The 19,452-nt window shown below is 43.2% G+C and overlaps 1 protein-coding gene across 6 annotated transcripts in view; it reads left to right on the plus strand.

Moving 5' to 3' along the window:
* Nucleotides 1-19,452, plus strand: part of ITPR2 (inositol 1,4,5-trisphosphate receptor type 2) — a 317,011-nt gene that overhangs the window by 155,106 nt on the left and 142,453 nt on the right. For all 6 annotated transcript variants that reach the window (XM_075602849.1, XM_075602844.1, XM_075602845.1 and 3 more), the window contains 9 exons: nucleotides 24-209; nucleotides 2,226-2,477; nucleotides 6,827-6,971; nucleotides 8,728-8,878; nucleotides 12,576-12,769; nucleotides 14,898-15,027; nucleotides 16,589-16,646; nucleotides 17,476-17,641; nucleotides 18,819-18,995. In XM_075602849.1, coding sequence (XP_075458964.1) covers nucleotides 24-209; nucleotides 2,226-2,477; nucleotides 6,827-6,971; nucleotides 8,728-8,878; nucleotides 12,576-12,769; nucleotides 14,898-15,027; nucleotides 16,589-16,646; nucleotides 17,476-17,641; nucleotides 18,819-18,995 — 1,459 coding nt within the window. The remainder of the gene's footprint in view (nucleotides 1-23; nucleotides 210-2,225; nucleotides 2,478-6,826; nucleotides 6,972-8,727; nucleotides 8,879-12,575; nucleotides 12,770-14,897; nucleotides 15,028-16,588; nucleotides 16,647-17,475; nucleotides 17,642-18,818; nucleotides 18,996-19,452) is intronic.

Consider the following 19,452-nt stretch of genomic DNA (forward strand, 5'->3'; position numbering starts at 1 on the left):
GCGATACGTTTTCTTATTCGCAGGCTTGTTTCAATGCAAATGGACAACCCCTTAGAGTGCTCAATCCTCCCCGATGATATGGAAGAGGAAGAGGTTTGGCTGTACTGGATCGACAGCCACAAGGAACCCCACGGCAAAGCTATTAGACACCTCGCTCAAGAAGCCAAGGAAGGAACGAAAGCTGATCTGGAAGTCCTCAATTATTACAGGTGGGCTTCCTTTTTATGTTAAACGGACATATCTGTTGATGTATTACAAGAAACCTGAACCCTTTTTAAAGTGTAATCTCTAAAGTGTTTTAAAATGTTCAGAAACGGCATCCACGTTTTCTTCTGAGGTGCCAGGGCGTCGCCATCTTGGAATTGGGATGTCATTCATGAAACAGGCAAGATGAGGTGCATTGCGATTATAATTTAAATAATTAAAAAATGAGAAAAAAGCCTGTCACGGGAGACCAGGGCTTTTTACAAATTTATATCTGGGATCATTCACTAGGCAAAACAAGATGGTGGAATAAAATGAGGTTTATTTGGGTAAACCCGCGTACACACAATGAAATACAAAATACAGACGGAATATACACACTTACTGGGGTCTGGGGGTTGAAAACTAAACTTTCCTAGTTGCAGGGCGCGTGCTTCAGCAAAACGCTTACCCTGTTCACTCCACGTCACTGGAATAAGCCTGGAACAAGCAACGTTATTCCTCAGATTATTCTCTCCTGTTTTGCCTTCAAATTCTTCATGGGCAAGCTACCCGTCTATCTGAACAAGCTCCTCACCCCTACCACACGCAGCACTTACCATCTGAGATCTGACTCCAAAAGACTGTTCATGGTCCCAAGGCTCAACAAAGTATCCGGCCGCTCCTCCTTCTCTTACCGTGCACCCCAAAACTGGAACAATCTACCGGAGACTCTCACAGCCGCCACCAGTCTAAGTTCTTTCAAAACTAAGGCTATCTCATATTATAATCTGGTCTGTAACTGTTACATACACCTATAATATATATTATCTCTAACTGTGCATGCAATGTCTTGTATATAATGTATACCCTGTTCACTTATGTAACTATGTATTTGTAACCATGTATTATTTGTTATCATAACTCTGTGCCCAGGACATACTTGAAAACGAGCGGTAACTCTCACTGTATTACTTCCTGGTAACACATTTTATAAATCAATAAATAAAAATAAATAAGACATTTCTCGTGCTTCTGCTTGAACAAACGTTTTTGGGGTCGCTGAGAGGGCGAAAACATCAGGTTGAATAAGAAGAGAGAGAGGGGAAAGGTCGATGTTTTGCTGATGAAGCCGGGGCGAGGGATTACTGCTGTACCATAATGCACTTCAGCCTTCCAGCATCACAAAGGAGATCACCCAATTAGGCTTATGTACTAAGCGTCAGAGCTTATTTTGGGGCAAAATTGGTGCATAGAAATATTATAAATTGCGCTTGTGTGCCCATATACAGTATACAAAATGTGTGTTTTTATTTTTGGGGGGCGCGCAGGGAAAAAAAAATATTTTTGTGTGGCAAAAAAAGAGAGAGTGAATCAAAATAATCCACCATGCTTAATTTGTCGTATACCTTAAAGCGTCTGTTAATAGTGTTCACGCACAATGAAGTTACTATGTATCAATCCAAAATGTGTACTGTATGGCGCAGGACAGATGTTATGTTGATTTATATAGGTTAATACAATGCATTATGCTCACTGAATTGAAAAAAAAATAATCAGTGATAATTCATAATAAACCGAATAGGGTAACTGAATAAACAAAGAAATAAATAAATACCACACTCAGGAATATTAAATCAATATTAAGAATAGATAATCTTAAGAAGTTCTCTGCATTTATCTATTCTTAATATTGATTTAATATTCATGAGTGTTGTATTTATATTCACTTAATTAATATTTAAACATTGGTTGTCACTTGCAGGATCGCCCGGTTCTATACATTTATCACGTATTATTTTCACAGGATGGCTATTTAAAATAATTGTACACGAATGATAATGTATATGTAGTAACACTAGTTCTAAAAATACACACAATTCTTCATTTGAAATGGTATTAATCAGATATTTAACAGGAAGTAATGCATCAAAATTTATTGAAAAAAAGCAACGTATGCGTCGTGTATGGAACTCAGCTAGTGTAATAATAATATGCTATTGCTAATTTACACCCAGATCTCATTGTTTATCTCCTTGTAGGTATCAGTTAAACCTCTTTGCAAGGATGTGTCTGGATCGACAGTATCTCGCCATCTACCAAATCTGTAAGGAGCTGACTGTCGACTTGATCTTGCGGTGCATGTCCGATGAGAGCCTTCCATATGACCTGCGAGCGTCCTTCTGCCGCCTTATGCTTCACATTCACGTGGACAGGGACCCCCAAGAATCGGTCGTTCCGGTAAAATACGCCAGATTATGGACTGAGATCCCCACAAAGATAAGCATCCATGAGTAAGTCAATAAACGTTTGGGGGTATCCGGGGTACATCTTGCACAATATAAATACCCCTTTGTACTGCTGAGTACCGGACAGGTGGCGTATCCATCCTGCAGAATCAGAATTGTATACTAAGACCCCCAATTTACCCAGTACAGCTATGGTATAGCAGTATATCAGGTCTCATTTCCCAGATAACCAAAATGTTATGGAACATTAAGTCGAAATATCTAAAGGGAGAAAAGGGAAAAACAACTGTATTCTAAGTCGAGGAAAGCTTGGGAATAAACTGGTGCCCATATTATATTTCCATCCTTGTATATTTACTCCTAGTACGTTCTAAAAATATAGGCATCCGTAAATTCTTTAAAACATGGAAATTAACTTTGTGGCTGAGGATCCTTCCAAAATTTGAGAATAACGGTGAGCAATTAAGAAGGCCAATATTACCAATTATAGGCTAAAGCTGGTAAATTCCGGGCACTATTGAAATCTCTGCTCTCTGATTGGTTAAAATTCTGAGCATTATCCAATCAGTAATGGCCCGGAATGTTTGGAACCTGCCAAGTTTTTCAGCCAATCAGCTTTCATTTCTCATTCACAAAGAGTGAGATCAGCTCTCAGACAGGGGAGGTGATTGGAGAGGAGGCAGCAGCCAGACACTGACTCCTCCCCCACCCTGCCTGCAGCCAGACACTGACTCCTCCCCCACCTTGCTTGCAGCCAGGCACTGACTCCTCCCCATCCTGCCTGCAGCCAGGCACTGACTCCTCCCCCACCCTGCCTGCAGCCAGGCACTTACTCCTCCCTCTCCCTGCCTGCAGCCAGGCACTGACTCCTCCCCCACCCTGCCTGCAGCCAGGCACTGACTCCTCCCCCTCCCTCTCTGCAGCCAGACACTGACTCCTCCCCCTCCCTGCAGCCAGGCACTGACTCCTCCCTCTCCCTGCCTGCAGCCAGGCACTGACTCCTCCCCCTCCCTGCCTGCAGCCAGACACTGACTCCTCCCCCACCCTGCCTGCAGCCAGGCACTGACTCCTCCCTCTCCCTGCCTGCAGCCAGGCACTGACTCCTCCCCCTCCCTGCCTGCAGCCAGACACTGACTCCTCCCCTACCCTGCCTGCAGCCAGACACTGACTCCTCCCCCACCTTGCTTGCAGCCAGACACTGACTCCTCCCCCACCCTGCCTGCAGCCAGGCACTGACTCCTCCCCCACCCTCCCTGCAGCCAGGCACTGACTCCTCCCTCACCCTGCCTTCAGCCAGGCAGACTCCTCCCCCACCCTGCCTGCAGCCAGGCACTGACTCCTCCCCCTCCCTGCCTGCAGCCAGACACTGACTCCTCCTCCTCCCTGCCTGCAGCCAGGCACGGACTCCTCCCCACCCTGCCTGCAGCCAGGCACTGACTCCTCCCCCTCCCTGCCTGCAGCCAGGCACTGACTCCTCCCCCTCCCTGTCTGCAACAAGGCACTGACTCCTCCCCCACCCTGCCTGCAGCAAGGCACTGACTCCTCCCCCACCCTGCCTGCAGCCAGGCACTGACTCCTCCCCCTCCCTGCCTGCAGCCAGGCACTGACTCCTCCCCCTCCCTGTCTGCAGCCAGGCACTGACTCCTCCCCCTCCCTGCCTGCAGCCAGGCACTGACTCCTCCCCCTCCCTGCCTGCAGCCACGCACTGACTCCTCCCCCTCCCTGCCTGCAGCCAGGCACTGACTCCTCCCCCTCCCTGCCTGCAGCCAGACACTGACTCCTCCCCCTCACTGCAGTCAGGCACTGACTCCTCCCCCTCCCTGCAGTCAGGCACTGACTCCTCCCCCTCCCTGCAGTCAGGCACTGACTCCTCCCCCTCCCTGCCTGCAGAGAGCTCCGCACAGGAGAGTGAGGGGAAAGGTTTGTGTGTCTGTGGGTTTTGTGGGTGTAAAGGGGGCAGCAGAGTGTTTTATTGGTGTGTGTCTTCTGTTGTGTGTATGTGTTTTGTGGGTGCAGAGAGGGGGCTGCAGTGTGTGTGTTTCTTCAGTGTGTGTTTTGTGGGTGGTGCAGAGTGCTTTGTTGGTGTGTGTGTGTGTGTGTGTGTCTGCAGTGTGTGTATTCACAGATTGGTTGCAGTGGGTTTAGAGAAGGGGCTGCTGGTGTGTGTTTTGTGGATGCAGTGGGGGGGGGGGGGGGCTGCAGTGTTTCTTCAGTGTGTATTTTGTGGGTGGAGGAAAGGCCGAGTGTGTGTGTGTGTGTGTGTGTGTGTGTGTGTGTGTCTGCAGTTGGTGGGTTTGCAGGGGAACTGCAGTGGGCGTAGAGGGGGGCTGCTGGTGTGTGTTTTGTGGATGTAAAGTGGGGGCAGCAGTCTGTTTTGTTGGGGGGTGTGTGTGTGTCTGCAGTGGGTTTTGTAGTTGTAGAGGGGGGCTGCAGTGAGTGTGGGTATCAGTGGGTGTAGAGGGTGGAGGAGGGCTGCAGAGTGTGTTTTGGTGTGTGTGTGTCTGCAGTTTTGTGTGTTTACCGGGGTCTGTAGTTTGTAGGTGTAGAGGGGGGCTGCTTTGTTGTGTGTGTGTTTTGTGAGTGTTGAGGGTGTAGGAGGGCTGCAGTGTGTTTTGGTGTGTGTGTGTCTGCAGTTTTGTGTGTTTACCGGGGTCTGTAGTTTGTAGGTGTAGAGGGGGGCTGCTTTGTTGTGTGAGTGTTGAGGGTGTAGGAGGGCTGCAGTGTGTTTTGCGGGTGTAGAGGAGGGGGGCTGCAGAGTGTGTAGGGGGAAGTGCAGAGTGTGTTTGTGTATATAGAGGGGGCTTGCAGAGTGTGTGTGTGTGTATAAGGGGGGGGGGGGCTGCAGTGTGTTTGTGTAAATAGATGGAACTGTGTGTATGTACAATTTCCTTTTAATAAACTTGCAGTAAAAGCAAAAGAATGTAGACAATCATGCCTATGAAAATCAATATGACTACAAAAGTGTCTTATCTTTTTTATGAAAAATGTAAAAATAAAATAAAAAATAAGCCTGCATTTAGCCTATAATAGTAATAATCCCCTCAGAACAGGGCATTATTGGCCAGTAATGCCCTGTTCTTCAGGGATTACTACTTAAATATAACAGCAAAAAAGGCTACAAGGATGGAACACAATTTGAGTATGCTTTTATGTCTAACACGATGGCTTTATAGGCAGTAAATAGTTAAGATTCTGAACAGAATCAAGTTGGTGTGACATATACAAATTCACTCATGGATGCCGCTAAGGAAATATATGTTCCATCAAATAGGGTCTCTCCGTATTTGTCTTGTGAAGGAGAGAAACAAATGTACAGTCCATAGTGACACCAACAAATAGTCTTCAATGCAAGTGCGGGAGAAAATCTCGCGTCAAGCTCAATAATTTCATCGCGCCGTTTGTATATGGTGGAAGATTTTATTTTAATTCAGCCCGCTGGCTCCATGTTTAGCACCCAGGCGCAATATCCGCTGTTAGCCGTATATCAACGCTGCTGGGAAATGCTGTCACGGAGGAGAACCCGGACAGAATGAAGATATCTCGCGGAAGTAGAGCGAGTAATGCAGAAACTCGCCGTAGTGACATACAGGCCCAATCATTTGTGGTTAAACGAGCTGTTTTATTACCACATTTTTAAGACGGCGGAGTCGTGGCTGTGCTGCCTGACGTGTTTCGGTCTTCACCCAGATTGTTTCAATTGTTTACATTTTAAAACAAGTGTTGTAAAGCCGGACTGTACTTTGTAACCTCTCCCTGCTCCTCTCCCCGCTCCTCTCCCGCCTCACGCAGCTCATTGCATAGAAATCATTTGCAGGCCCCCTCTGAAGGTTACAGTTAAAGAGGCAATCCCTTTTAAGAGTAAATTAAACTATTATCAGTGACATGTTTTTTCTTTTCTTTATTGTACAACCAGACACTCTTCCATCCCGCCATTATAGCTATTGGATCTCTTATAAGGACACGGTGGGACCTGGTTGACAAACATTCCCCATTTACAGCCCCCTAAACTTTTTTTCATTTGAATTTAACTTCCAAAAAAACAAAGCAGACAAATCTTTGCTTTTAGCATGGCCAGATTAGTTCATGGGAGCCAAATAGGTTATTACATGCTTTAAAACAGATTGTTTTCTGACTGAGATTGAACCTTTAATGCAGTGTATCATTTGTATATTTCAACGGATTTGAAGTGTTCATAAATGACCTTCTCTTTATGGCCATAACCTCTGCATAATTAAGCCAAAGAAACCACAACTTCTGCTAACCATTCTCTAGCCATTTGTATGATGCCGATGAGTTCATTTTAACCAGGACGGCTGCTACATGATGTGAATAGGTAAATGAGTCTTCATTTCGCGGTGTATTATCACAGCCGTAACGTCACCTTTTCTTTCCAGCTACGATTCCTTCACAGACTCCTCCAGGGATGAAATGAAGAGGAAGTTTGCCCTCACGATGGAATTTGTTGAGGAATACCTGAAAGAGGTTGTAAACCAGCCGTTCCCTTTTGGGGATAAGGAGAAAAACAAACTGACATTTGAGGTACTTGGCTTGTTTTGGACATTTAAAGAATAACTTTATTTCATATAGAGCTTTTCACCCAATGGGAATCAAACCGCGTCACAATTACAGCACAGCGCGCGGTGCGCAGCACATAGGAAGGTTACAGGCACAGGCCCTGGCCAGAGGAGCTTACAATCTGGGATGTTGGTGCCTGAGGCACAGGGAGATAAAGTGAGGTGCCCAAGGTCACAAGGAGCTGACACTGGGCAGTAAACCAGGTTCAAGTTGAACAGTTGTCAGTGTTTTCCTACGCCATGGCAGGATCCGCATTTCCTGTGTGATCTGAAGCTTGTTTAGCTGCCGGGTAGAGATGTTCAAAGTTTTGCAAACCTTGCGCAATCTGCTGCTCTTTCGAACTTCGAGAAATCGAACCTTTTTTTTAAAAGTTCACGAGGAGTTTCGCCAAGTCCAAATCTCCAAAACCTGAAATAATCTGGTTTGAATATGTAACTAAACAAGACAGGAAAAACCAGGTCAGTCCTGGAACTAAAGCACCAGCCCTGCCAAAGGAACACATTGGTTTTACATCACTGATCCTCTTTAGCTCCCCCAGGCTCACACGATGTTTCCCGGTATTACTTCCTGGGCATTTAAACGTCCGTCCAATAGGAAGCTGCAACTGCAATGACATTACGGCTTCCTATTGGTCCGTGGGACTCCCATGACCTGGAGCCATTTTGAACTCTCAAGAGGGAACTCTAACCCCCTGGAGCTACAAAGAGTGGGGTTCAGCTCCTGGGGACCCTTCCGTTCAAATCCTATTAAAAACTATGTTAGAGGGTGGGGGTTCCGCAGAATTTCACATTATAATGATGGCGTTCCTTAACCAAAAACCGGTTGGAAACCGCTCAGCTAGGGGATGTGCTCCTTAGTTTCGTAAAGATGCTGCACAATTGCAGCGCTTTGCAGGACATTTGCTGCTAAGTTGATAGCAGAGTGCTGTGACTGCACATATCCTTTGCCCGGACCACGCGTGGGCTCCTCATTTCACCATGTTCTTGCCCTCTAATTCTGATTAGACCATTTCCTTCTTTTAAAGCAGCAGTCCAAGCTGCTGTTTAATAATTTTTGTCCCCTTTAATATGTGCATCGATCCACACAATGATAAGTAATTCGCTAAGTTGTCGAATGATTTGGCTAGGGGTGTTCACTAAATGGCTGTCAGTGCATCAGAAGAGGACAAAAGATGCAGAGTTCTGTGGGAAAGATTATGTGACCAGGCAGTCACTAGATATAATTGGGGCACTGCTAGAGAGAGGGCAGGGCTGAAAAAGGGGTGTGCCAGAACCTGTTTCAAAAGAGGAAGGGGATGTGACTTTGTAAATGGTTGCTATAGAAACAAAAAAATGCTTGTTACATTATAATACATTAAAATGTCATTCAGAGTTGTTTCAAAAATGCTACAAGTATTTTCTTATAGTACAATAACAGATTTATGTAAAAAAAAACACGTAGGATATTGTTTGGTCTGCCGCATTAATGCACATAGGATAGTGGAAGTTATAAAATTCTGTATCTGTCACTCTGCCAGGGTTGGGGTGGTGTAACTGTACCTGGCTAATATTCTACATCAAATATCAAGTATAAATGTCTGTCTTCCATTTGACACAATGGCAAGTAGAAATTGTGTAGTGTGTTAAAAACAAGATTGTCCTTGTGTTATTCCACCTTCCCCCATTTATCTTTGGCATTCCCCTTTTCACGTACTCTTTATATGTTTCTTGTTTCCCGGTAGGTGGTTTACCTGGCTCGGAACCTCATTTATTTTGGATTCTACAGTTTCAGCGAGCTCCTTAGACTGACCAGGACACTACTGGCCATTCTAGACATTGTCCAGAGCCCCATGTCCTCTTACCTGGAGAGACTGAACAAATTCCAGGATGGAGGTGAGGAATATACAAACACATGCAACAATGTAGATTCCGCTCGAAGCAGTGAAGCAGAGCACAGCCATGCAATGAGGATATATCAGGATCACTCTGTTCTACTATCCTACATGCAACAATGTAACTTATCTACTCTGGGCTACCAACTATTGGAGGCATTGTTAAAATGGGCTAAAAATGGTATTTAGTATCTAGTAAAGCATGACTTTGTTAAGTGACTACGCCAATTTGACACAATCCCTCCCCTGCACTTTGTTTCAATGGGTCATTTAAATTTAATTGTAGGAACAAGACACAAAACAAATGATTGAATACATTTCAGTAGCTTTTCATCAGTTTTAGTAAGGTAGCCAAAAACCTGAAGGAAAAGGGGATAAAGCAAATTGATTTAGTTTTGCGCTAACAGTTATTGAAACGATTGTCTTTCATTACCCTGCGTCAAGGTTTGGTGTAAGCACATTGTCCATTCTGGGATAAAATATGTACTTTATTGCTATTAAGATGCCTTTGTGTCTCATAAAATGTTTTACTGTTAGCGAGGTAATATCTGTGGTTTTATATTTGTACTAGTGTACAATCTTTAGAAATGTCCTGTATTCGGTTCCCTTGTGCCTCTGAGCTCTTATCCGTTCTGTAAGGCTGTGGGGTAGGTATGTCACTGCTCTAGCAGGCTGGTTAGTGAGATGCTTCCGTAGTCACTGGCTACAAGGCACCCATTGTCTAGCACAGGGGTAGCCAACTCCACTCCTCAAGAAATACCAACAGGTCAGGTTTTTCTGGATATCCCTGTGAAAAATCGTCCTTTTAGATCAGGTGTGCACAAACTTTTCAGTCTGCATCCTCTGCCTGCTCCCCCCCCCCCCCCCCCCCCCTGCTCGCGCCCACCTCCTTACCTTTTCTACGGCGTCAAATGACGCTGCGGGGTCACGTGATGTCACGTGACCCCCACAGCGTCATTTGATGCCGCGTCGCGGAAGACAAGGTAAGGGACATTGCAGAGGCCTCACGCAATCCCTCGGCATTTAGATTTAGCGCGGGGCCTCTGCAACCGCCGTGCCCCCCTGGAACATCTTGCGCCCCCAGTTTGTGCTCCTCTGCTTTAGATCGTTCAAGATTGAGGCACGTATCTTTGTTCCAATGGTTTATTCTTCAGAGACAGAAAGCATATTACAGCATAGAAGTTCAGAGCGCAGAACTGTCACTATCCAGCCACGTGTAGGTAATTAATAGATCTGATCTCTCCTTGTCTAGGCTTCAATCTTTATACACACTTTCCGGCTGAACTATATATGGCTGTAACTCCCTTTTCTCACTACTTGCCAAACCACACCTCATAGTTACTAACAAGCAATTAATACAGAAAAGCATGTTTACTTACATAACAGATACGTATCACAAGTCTGGCGCATTGCCTACCTGTGAATATGCTGTTTTCTTACCACAGGTGTTTCTATTCCATTTTAATTGGCATATTTCAAAATAGAACCTCCTGTTTGGTATACAGATGTCTTTGTTCCATTGTAATTGGCATATTGTATTGCATCACCAATCACAAATCTCCAAATCCTATTTAAGATGCCAAAATGTTAGGTCTACAGGGAAAAATGGAACCCATCAATACAAGATGGAGTCTGAATCTTTTCTACGCACTGCTTCGGCACAGGTGGCTCAATCAGTGCCTGCACTACGTGTGCTGAAGCAGGGATATCCTGAAAACCTGACCTGTTGGTGGCCCTTGAGGAATGGAGGGTCTAGCAAGTCATTGACATCCTTGTAACACGTGGCTATGAGTTCACTGAGGTTATGAATGCACAAGGAATTGTGTTAGGCACCTGCATGTTTTATATCTTTCAGGGACTTCACCGGCAGAATGTAAAACTTGTCCTTTGTACAATATGGAATACACAGGTTTTTGTGGGGGAAGAATTTGTGCCAAAAAATAAGGAGTTCCTTAAGTTTAAACTTTACAGGTTTTTCCTATTAATTACAGGTACTTGAGAAATCTGCTGAAATGATTTCGTTTGTGACATTGTTTCCCATGCCAGTGATGGTTACACTATAATGTGTCTCTCTGGTGACAAACACACATTCTTCATATTTCTGTGAAACTACAAATAAATACTGTGCGTGTGATGTGTGGATAAAGTAACAGATCCGTGAAGCCTCGCACCTAATAGTTGTTACATGACGAGAGAAGGCCTGACGAGTGCAGGGCTGAAACAAACCAACAACGGGGGGAAAAGGAATTTAAGTGCAAGTAGACACTTCACTACATAAATGGTGAAAGTGAAAATAGTGCCAAAAACACAACCACTGTGAAAGTGAATGAACTCAGTGATATAAATAATAATGGGCATCAAAGAGTGACAGTGTTTAAAAAACAAAACACATTAAAGCTGCAGTTCAGTCTTTTTTTTTTTTTTTTTTTTTAACATTTATTTTTTTACTTCAATAGTTTTATGTGTGCAATCTCTAATTACCTAAAGAACTGCATAGCTGCAGCTCAATTCGTTCTCCATGTATTGATAGGTCGAAATTTGGTGACATATTAAAAGCTGGGATTTGTTTATAATCTGCTTGACTGGCAGTGGAAGCTCATGAATATTCATGAGCACTCCTGCATTGACATGTGCTAGAGGGAGGGCAGGGCTGACAAAGGGGTGTGCCAGGGCTTGTGACAGGACATGAAGGGGCAGTGCCTTAGCAAATGGCTGTTAAAATAGAATACAAGAAAATTGGTCTTTCAAAGTTGTTTTTTTAAAAACAGAAAATGCTAAAAGTATTTTTTCTTACTACAGAACTGATTTATTAAAAAAAACACACACGCAGGATATTGACTGAACTGCAGCTTTAACATGAGGAACTGGTGCATTTACAGTATATGTGTGTATGTATATATATATATATATATATATATATATATATATATATATATATACTGTATATACAGGCAGTCCTTGGTTATCCGACACCATGCGTTACTCAAAATGGCGTTGGATAGCGAAACGTCTTAAAGCGAAACACGTTTTCCCATAGGAACACTGTTTAAATGAAAGGTTCCGTTCTTGAAGGCATTTATAACACTAAAATACACCAAATATTTTATGCAGGCAATAAGATACGCAGCACACACATAAATTATATAGTGTATATACTGTATTATATATATAATATAACACAAAATATAATAATATAATATATTATATAGTATAATATAATATTATATAATATATATATATTATATACACATAAACAACGTTGCAAAGCATTGTAAGAGCGTTGGATAAGCCGTTTTGGCTTTGTAAAAAATGAACATAGGTATACATTGCATAGCGTTGGATAAGCCATTCGTTGTAAAATGAGGACTGCTTGTATATATATATCTGTATATATCTGTGTATATATGTATGTATATGTGAAAACAGGCATAGGCTTATATTTAAATGAAGTTAATGAGTAATGGAGTTGAACTGTTAAACTGGAGTTGGGAACCCGTGTCATAGGGAGTAATTAGTAAGGTCGTTCATACAGCAGTGTTAGACAATGAGACAGTACCAGCAGTTGGCTGTTCTGTTTGGATCCCACTGTACTTGTGTTACATATTTGCAGTCTTGCGGCGTAAATGATGGGAGATGTTGATGCTACGTAATGCTTTGATATGGTGACATGTAAGAAGTTTGCACTGTGAATGTTCCAGGAAACAATGTCATGAGGACCATTCACGGAGTGGGAGAGATGATGACTCAAATGGTACTTAGCAGGGGGTCTGTCCTTCCCGTGGCAGTGGCAGATGCCCAGCCTGGTCTCCAGTCCGGCAAGCAAGCCAGCTCCGCCGACAGTGAGGACATCACCGTGATGGACACCAAACTAAAAATCATTGAGATTTTACAGGTACAGAATGTGGAACACGTTACAGTTGGACATGAAATTAGCACTGTGATAAAAAGGCAAAGCCAGTTTCGCCCCATGGCGTCATTTAACACAGGGTTCTTCAAAGGTTTTTACACAACCCAGAAACGATCCGTTCAACAAAATGAATGAAACTGGTTTGTAGGCTACTTATAAACCTGCTCATTTACTGTTCTCTTATCTCTTTTGCCTTCACTATTCATCAAGCCCCATCTCCTACTATCTTTAAGTCTGTCTGTAAAAGCCCTCTTTCTAGGAAACATTTCATTGGCATTGAAACACCATTAGCTGTACTGGCCTGTCAACAAATAAACTGAAATGCTTTGCCGTGCACTGAGATGCCTATATATATATATATATATATACATGTAGAGGTATCAGTACCGTGTTAGCCGAGCTTTAATAATCAAAAAATAAATAGATGATACCGTTCTGTGGCTAATGAAATGCTTTTATTTGTGCGAGCTTTCGAGATACACTGATCATCGCCGGAAGAAGAGATCAGTGTATCTCGAAAGCTCGCACAAATAAAAGCATTTCGTTAGCCACAGAACGGTATCATCTATTTATTTTTTGATTATATATATATATATATATATATATATATATATATATACACAGCTGAACCCCGTTATAACGTGGTGCTCGGGGTCCACATAATGAGACCGCTTTATAACCGGGATCGTGAAATGGCCGCCGCGCGATGACTTACCCAGTATCTGCTTCATCAGGCTGCGTCCACGTGTGTGGTGCAAATCTCCAAGGTTTTTTTAGGAGATGTGCGCCACGCACGTGGACGCAGCCTGATGAAGCGAGGAGAGAGCTGCAGATGCTGGGTCTCACGCGGCGGCCATTTCGCAAAAAAAAAACTTGGAGATGTTTTTAAATTGGGAGCCACGCTCAGACCGCGTTATAAGCAAATCCGCGTTGAAGCGGATCGTGCTATAACGGGGTTGAGATGTATATAGTATATACACAGTATATATACATATAAAAAAAGAAGGGTCCGCAGCACTCTCAGGTAGACAATAGTAGTTTTATGAAACATTAGGCAACCAATGTAATCCAGAGCAACGTACGTTTCGGACCAACAAGGTCCTCTCTCAAGCTCTAGAGTGACAATGCAGCAAAAACACACTATATAGGGATCAGTGACAGAAAAGGCGCCTGTTTGGGATTTTAGTTAGGTTGCCCATATGGTTCTTTAGCAGTGCAGCGCCTCCATCTGCCGCATGCTCCAAGATGAATGGAGGCGATCTCCTATGGTAGAAACTCTCCCTCTCCTCCCAGTAAGATCACACCCAGGCAGGAGGTATATGCAAACAGGAACGGTCTTTATTGCTACCACAAACACACAGCAGTGGCCTGCTCAATCACAGCTTCTCAGGATCAGCTATCCACTGGATGATTGTCCCTGGACAACCACTACACGTCAGGGCCCCTGCAGCTGTCCTAGCTCTTCCCGACTCCCCTATCAGAAGTCAGGGTATAGGCTCACACTCACTCTCCCCCAAGTGGGAGAGGCTAGGGAAGGTCCCAATCTCCGGTTCCCAGATGTGTGACCTTGCCTTTCTCAGTGGGGAGAAGCACTAATGATTTTGGGGCAGTACTGCCTTTAAGTACAGCCAGAAGGAGGGCACCAGGTTTATCTCATGATTGGACATGGTCAGGCCCAATGTCACCGCCTCCCACTGTCACTCAAATGCAGGTCCAAGGAGGGGGGAAACCCCCATGTTGATTACTGGCAGCCGGATTCTACCAGGGCTTCCTGCCAGGAGTACGGCAGGTTAGTAGCCACAGGTGGCATGGCTACATCTATTTATGATAAGGCACTACATTAATAGTTAACGTTGAGGTGTGTGTGTATATGTATATATATATATTACAGTACACATGCGCTTTTATTTGAGAAACACCGAACAAGCAATATGACACTTGCCAAAAAAGGATTAATCTCATTGATGAGGTTAGAAAATTACATTGCTGGCCTAGTTCCTCTTACTTACCATAATCATGTTTCATTAATCATTATATCTACTCAAATACTTGTGATACATTAACTACTTATGACACAACACAAACAAAGATACTTTTTTTTAATCTGTTGCAGTTTATACTTAGCGTGAGACTGGATTACAGAATATCGTATATGCTGTCCATCTATAAGAGAGAATTTGGAGACCATGGTGCAGCTGTGGAAAGTCCTACAACTTCTATCCCTGAAACACTGACTTTATCAAGTAGGTACTTGTTATCAGGAGGCTTATTATCGTATTTAACCCATTTTGTTCTCTTCGTTGCTAACCCTTCCAGTACAACGATGCTAAATAATAACATTGGGCAGATCTGTACTGGTTAGGTATCTAAAGCTGGGCTTGTTAAAGTATGCTGGACCAATGTTTGCTTCTTAAGTTCAGACAAATGGACTTTCTAACCCTCAAATTAAAGGGACAATCCCTCCTAGGACCAAAGTGAACTAATTCCAGTGACATGTTTAAGGGGTTTCATCTGGGAAATTGATTAATTTTTTAAATCCAAATCTGACACAATAAGTATTTTTCATTTATTTCTTTTAAGTTAGACTTATGAAGGGTTTGATTTCCTATGACTGCTCCTCACTGTGTGACGTCACTGTGTGATGTCACTGTGTGATCAGCAAGTCCTTGTACAGCCAGAGTCCCCCCCCCCCTCCTCTCCCCATCTCCCTTTATCTATATTGGCTCTCTGATAAGGAGAGGCCTTGAGGTAAGAAGAAAGAAAACACCATTGATTGACAAACACTTCCCCCCCTCTCCCCCCCCTTCAGAAGCCACTAAGAAATTAAACTGACTGACCATGTGGCATTGCACCTTTAACCACGAGAGAAGTTGAGAACTGGAGCTATACCAGAAACAAACATGTTTGACAAGTTAAAGCTGCAGTTTAGTCTTTTTTTTTTATTTATTTTTTTACTTCAATAGTTTCATGTGGGCAATCTCTAATTACCTAAAGAACTGTATAGCTGCAGGTCAATTCGTTCTCCATGTATTGATCGGTGAAATTTGGTGACATAATTAGAGCTGGCATATGTTTTTCTTCTGCTTCTGTGTCTCAGTGGAAGCTCATGAATATTCATGAGCACTCCTGCACTGACATGTGCTAGAGGGAGGGCAGGGCTGACAAAGGGGTGTGCCAGGGCTTGTGACAGGACATGAAGGGGCAGTGCCTTAGCAAATGGCTGTTAAAATAGAATACAAGAAATTTGGTCTTTCAAAGTTGTTTTTTTAAAAACAGAAAATGCTAAAAGTATTTTTTCTTACTACAGAACTGATTTATTAAAAAAATCACACATGCAGGATATTGCCTGAACGGCAGCTTTAAGGGACCTTATCCCCTGTATAATTAATGTTAATTTAAAAATAAGTGTACATTTTGCCTTGGAAGAAAACGGGAGGGGCAGTTTGGGGCCTTAATAAGTGCCTAGCCTCCACACGGGTACAGGAACCCCCATACTTCCTGGGATCCGCCATTACATTTTTGGGGGCGCTTACCCCTTGGAGGCACCTCGCAAACACCTAGGGGTTTGTGAACCCCTTGTTGTGAATCACTGTTCTATTGCATTTATTGTTCACTTAACCCCTTCTACGATTGAAATGTAAATACTTTACACAAGTGGATTTGAATTAGTTCTACCTGTACCATGTACAATTTGATTAGGTCAAAAGTATGTGGAATCAGGTTATGTTTTTCATGAAATAGTTTTTGAGAAAAGAGACACATTCTCCCAATTTTTTTTCTTCTGAACAAATATATTTTTTCCAGCTGGGGTTCCTGATATCGATGAAATTGCAGCGCAAGCTGAAACCATGTTTGCTGGAAGGTACTGTATGTTTACTACCAGTCGATAATACATTGTTTGCTGGGACGTATGTATCCTACCAGTCGATGACGCATTGCCGTGATTCACCAATGATGTTTGTTTACCGACAGTCATCTGAAATATCGGCTTATTATTGCCTTTGAGAAAAACATTTCTGGGCACATCAGCATGTGTTACTTACTTCTTAGATCCCCAGTAATTTCTTCCTTCCTCCCTTACGAGTAAAACATTGAAAAAATAATAAATACAAAGGCTATTTCCAAGCTGGGGTTACACACATGAAATATCTTTACACATTTGGAAATAAAAAACAATTTCTATAGTCATACTTCAGAAAGATTCACTGAGCAGGACAGATCCATGACACAGATCTAAAGTTATCACATTGCCCAAGTTATTCTAATGCCAGACGGACGGCTTTCAAGGCAATAAAATATTACATTTAGATTGTTTTCTAGAAGGATATAATTAATAAAGCTGAAGCTCCAAATAAATAAATAAAAAAACAATTGTGCTGTGACTGTCGTCAGTGTTTTTTTTAATCTTCCATTAATATTTTATTTAATATTTACTGCTGTGATGGGAATAACACATTCTTCACATTTTCACCTTTAAAACCCCCCCTTCCCTCTGCAGTGCGAAGTAATTTAAAGAGCAAGAGAAAAATCTTTAGTGGAAAAATGATCATTAAAAAAAAAAAACAACTAGATACAAGATAACTAATATGGTGTAAAGATTGCATTTTGCTGGTTTCCTAATATACAGTCGCTGCTTTAATACACCTCTATAAAAACGCGCGTTGCATTCATTTTTTGCACATTTCTTTTAGTAAGGAGAAAAACCCGGTGGAACTAGATGATGAAGGTGGCAGAACATTCTTGAGAGTCCTTATTCACCTAATTATGCATGAATACCCACCTCTGCTGTCAGGGGCACTTCAGTTGCTATTTAAGCACTTCAGCCAGAGAGCAGAAGTCCTTCAAGCGTTCAAACAGGTACAAATGACCATTACCTGGGAGTTCTTCTTTCTAAATAACACCACTTTGGTACATTTGCCGTAACTGTGCTCTCCAATAAATGGGACAGAGCGTCAAAACACACTTTTCTGTTCCAACATGGACCCCAATATCTTTAGCAGTCTTTGCTAAATGTAGCAGCTTTTCTTATACAATAGTAACAATCATGTGGTTTCCAGTGTGGTGACCATGAATTTGACTTATTTTTGCCACAGTTTCCTCTCCTTTGGGTGTACAGTTATACCTACATCAGGATTCATGAATCCATTATAATCCGTCCCACGAACTCCTTCTGAGCTTTTCAGCTCTTTTTTTCCTCTTTGACCTCTCTTTCTTTGCTCGCGGAGCTTCACCTCGCACCCTCAACTCTACGCTCGCCACAAGTGTCATCAAAACGATGCCTCACGAGATGTATAATGGGACAGGCCCATGGTTTTGGCTAATGTTTTGATAGCTGCGATGTCAGAGGTGGGCAACTCCTGTTCCCAAAGGCCACTAGCAGGTCAGGTTTTCAAAATATCCCTGCTTCAGCACAGGTGGCTCATTCCTATTACTCCCAATGCCTTTCCACAAGGGCTTAGATCAGGGGTGGCCAACTCCAGTCTTCAAGAGCCACCAATTGGTCAAGTTTTCAGGATATCCCTTCTTCAGCACAGGTGGCTCAATCAGTCTCTGCTTCAGCACAGGTGGCTCAATCCTGAGCCACCTTTGCTGAAGCAGGGATAGCCTTAAAACCTGACCTGTTGGAGGCCCTTGAGGACTGGAGTGGGCCTCCCCTGTGCTGTGTGGAAGCTGTAAATGATCCACTACCTCCCCATGTGTATTACAAACATGGCTACAATTTGTAGTTGACCTAGGTATGAAAAAAAAAGAAAAGTCATTGTTTTCTGTAGCATAGGTTAAATTCTGCAACATGCATAAAATGTGCAAGCGTCGGCCAGCAGTGCTAGGAGAACGGTAACGGGGCAGTGAGAGCTGAAACCGTGGCGCTGGATGCATGTTTGGCTCTGTGTTTTGGTTCACATTATCTTGGTTCTCTCATTCTCTCGTAACTAATTGTACCTGCAATTATGCGAAGTGTATCCGTGCAATTCAATAGCCAAAGAGCAGCGTGTTGCCCCACACCGCCCGTGATGTAACGGTCCTTTCTGTGCAGGTCCAATTACTGGTGTCAAATCAGGATGTGGAGAACTACAAGCAAATTAAAGCGGATCTGGACCAATTACGACTGACGGTCGAGAAATCTGAACTTTGGGTGGAAAAGAGCAACAGTTACGAGAGCGACGAGATGGGCGAGGGTCAGGGCAAGGATGGCAAAGAGCAGATTAATGAGGTGTGTTAAACATTTGGATCTCCTGCTTCCTTTTAATTCATTAGTTGATTGAACAAAAGTCTGAAACTATTTGAAAATGGCAAAAGAATTTAAGAGTTCGCTGTGCTCTGCTCGTTATTTGACTTTTTCAATCAGCAATGTTTAAATCTGGCGTTGTAGGCAGGGCTGGGGGAAGTAGGCATTCGGTTTTTTGCTTTCCCACTCCATACTAAAGGGGGGGGGGGGGGGGAGATGCAGCTTGGACGGCGGCTTTAAGGACAGCAATGATTTCCCATATATTAGAATAAATCTTAAATTAAGCAGAATCCCCCCTGAAATCGATGTCTTTATCAGAGTTAAGGAGACGCAAGTAATGAAGGAGACATAGCCGCGCTATCACTGGTGTCATTTGAATACCAATAAAATACAGCACAATAGAATACAAATAAACACACAGTCGTGTGCACATGGTGGTAGA

The sequence above is a fragment of the Ascaphus truei genome, chromosome 5 (genome assembly GCF_040206685.1).
Source record: "Ascaphus truei isolate aAscTru1 chromosome 5, aAscTru1.hap1, whole genome shotgun sequence".
In the NCBI taxonomy this organism is placed as follows: domain Eukaryota; kingdom Metazoa; phylum Chordata; class Amphibia; order Anura; family Ascaphidae; genus Ascaphus; species Ascaphus truei.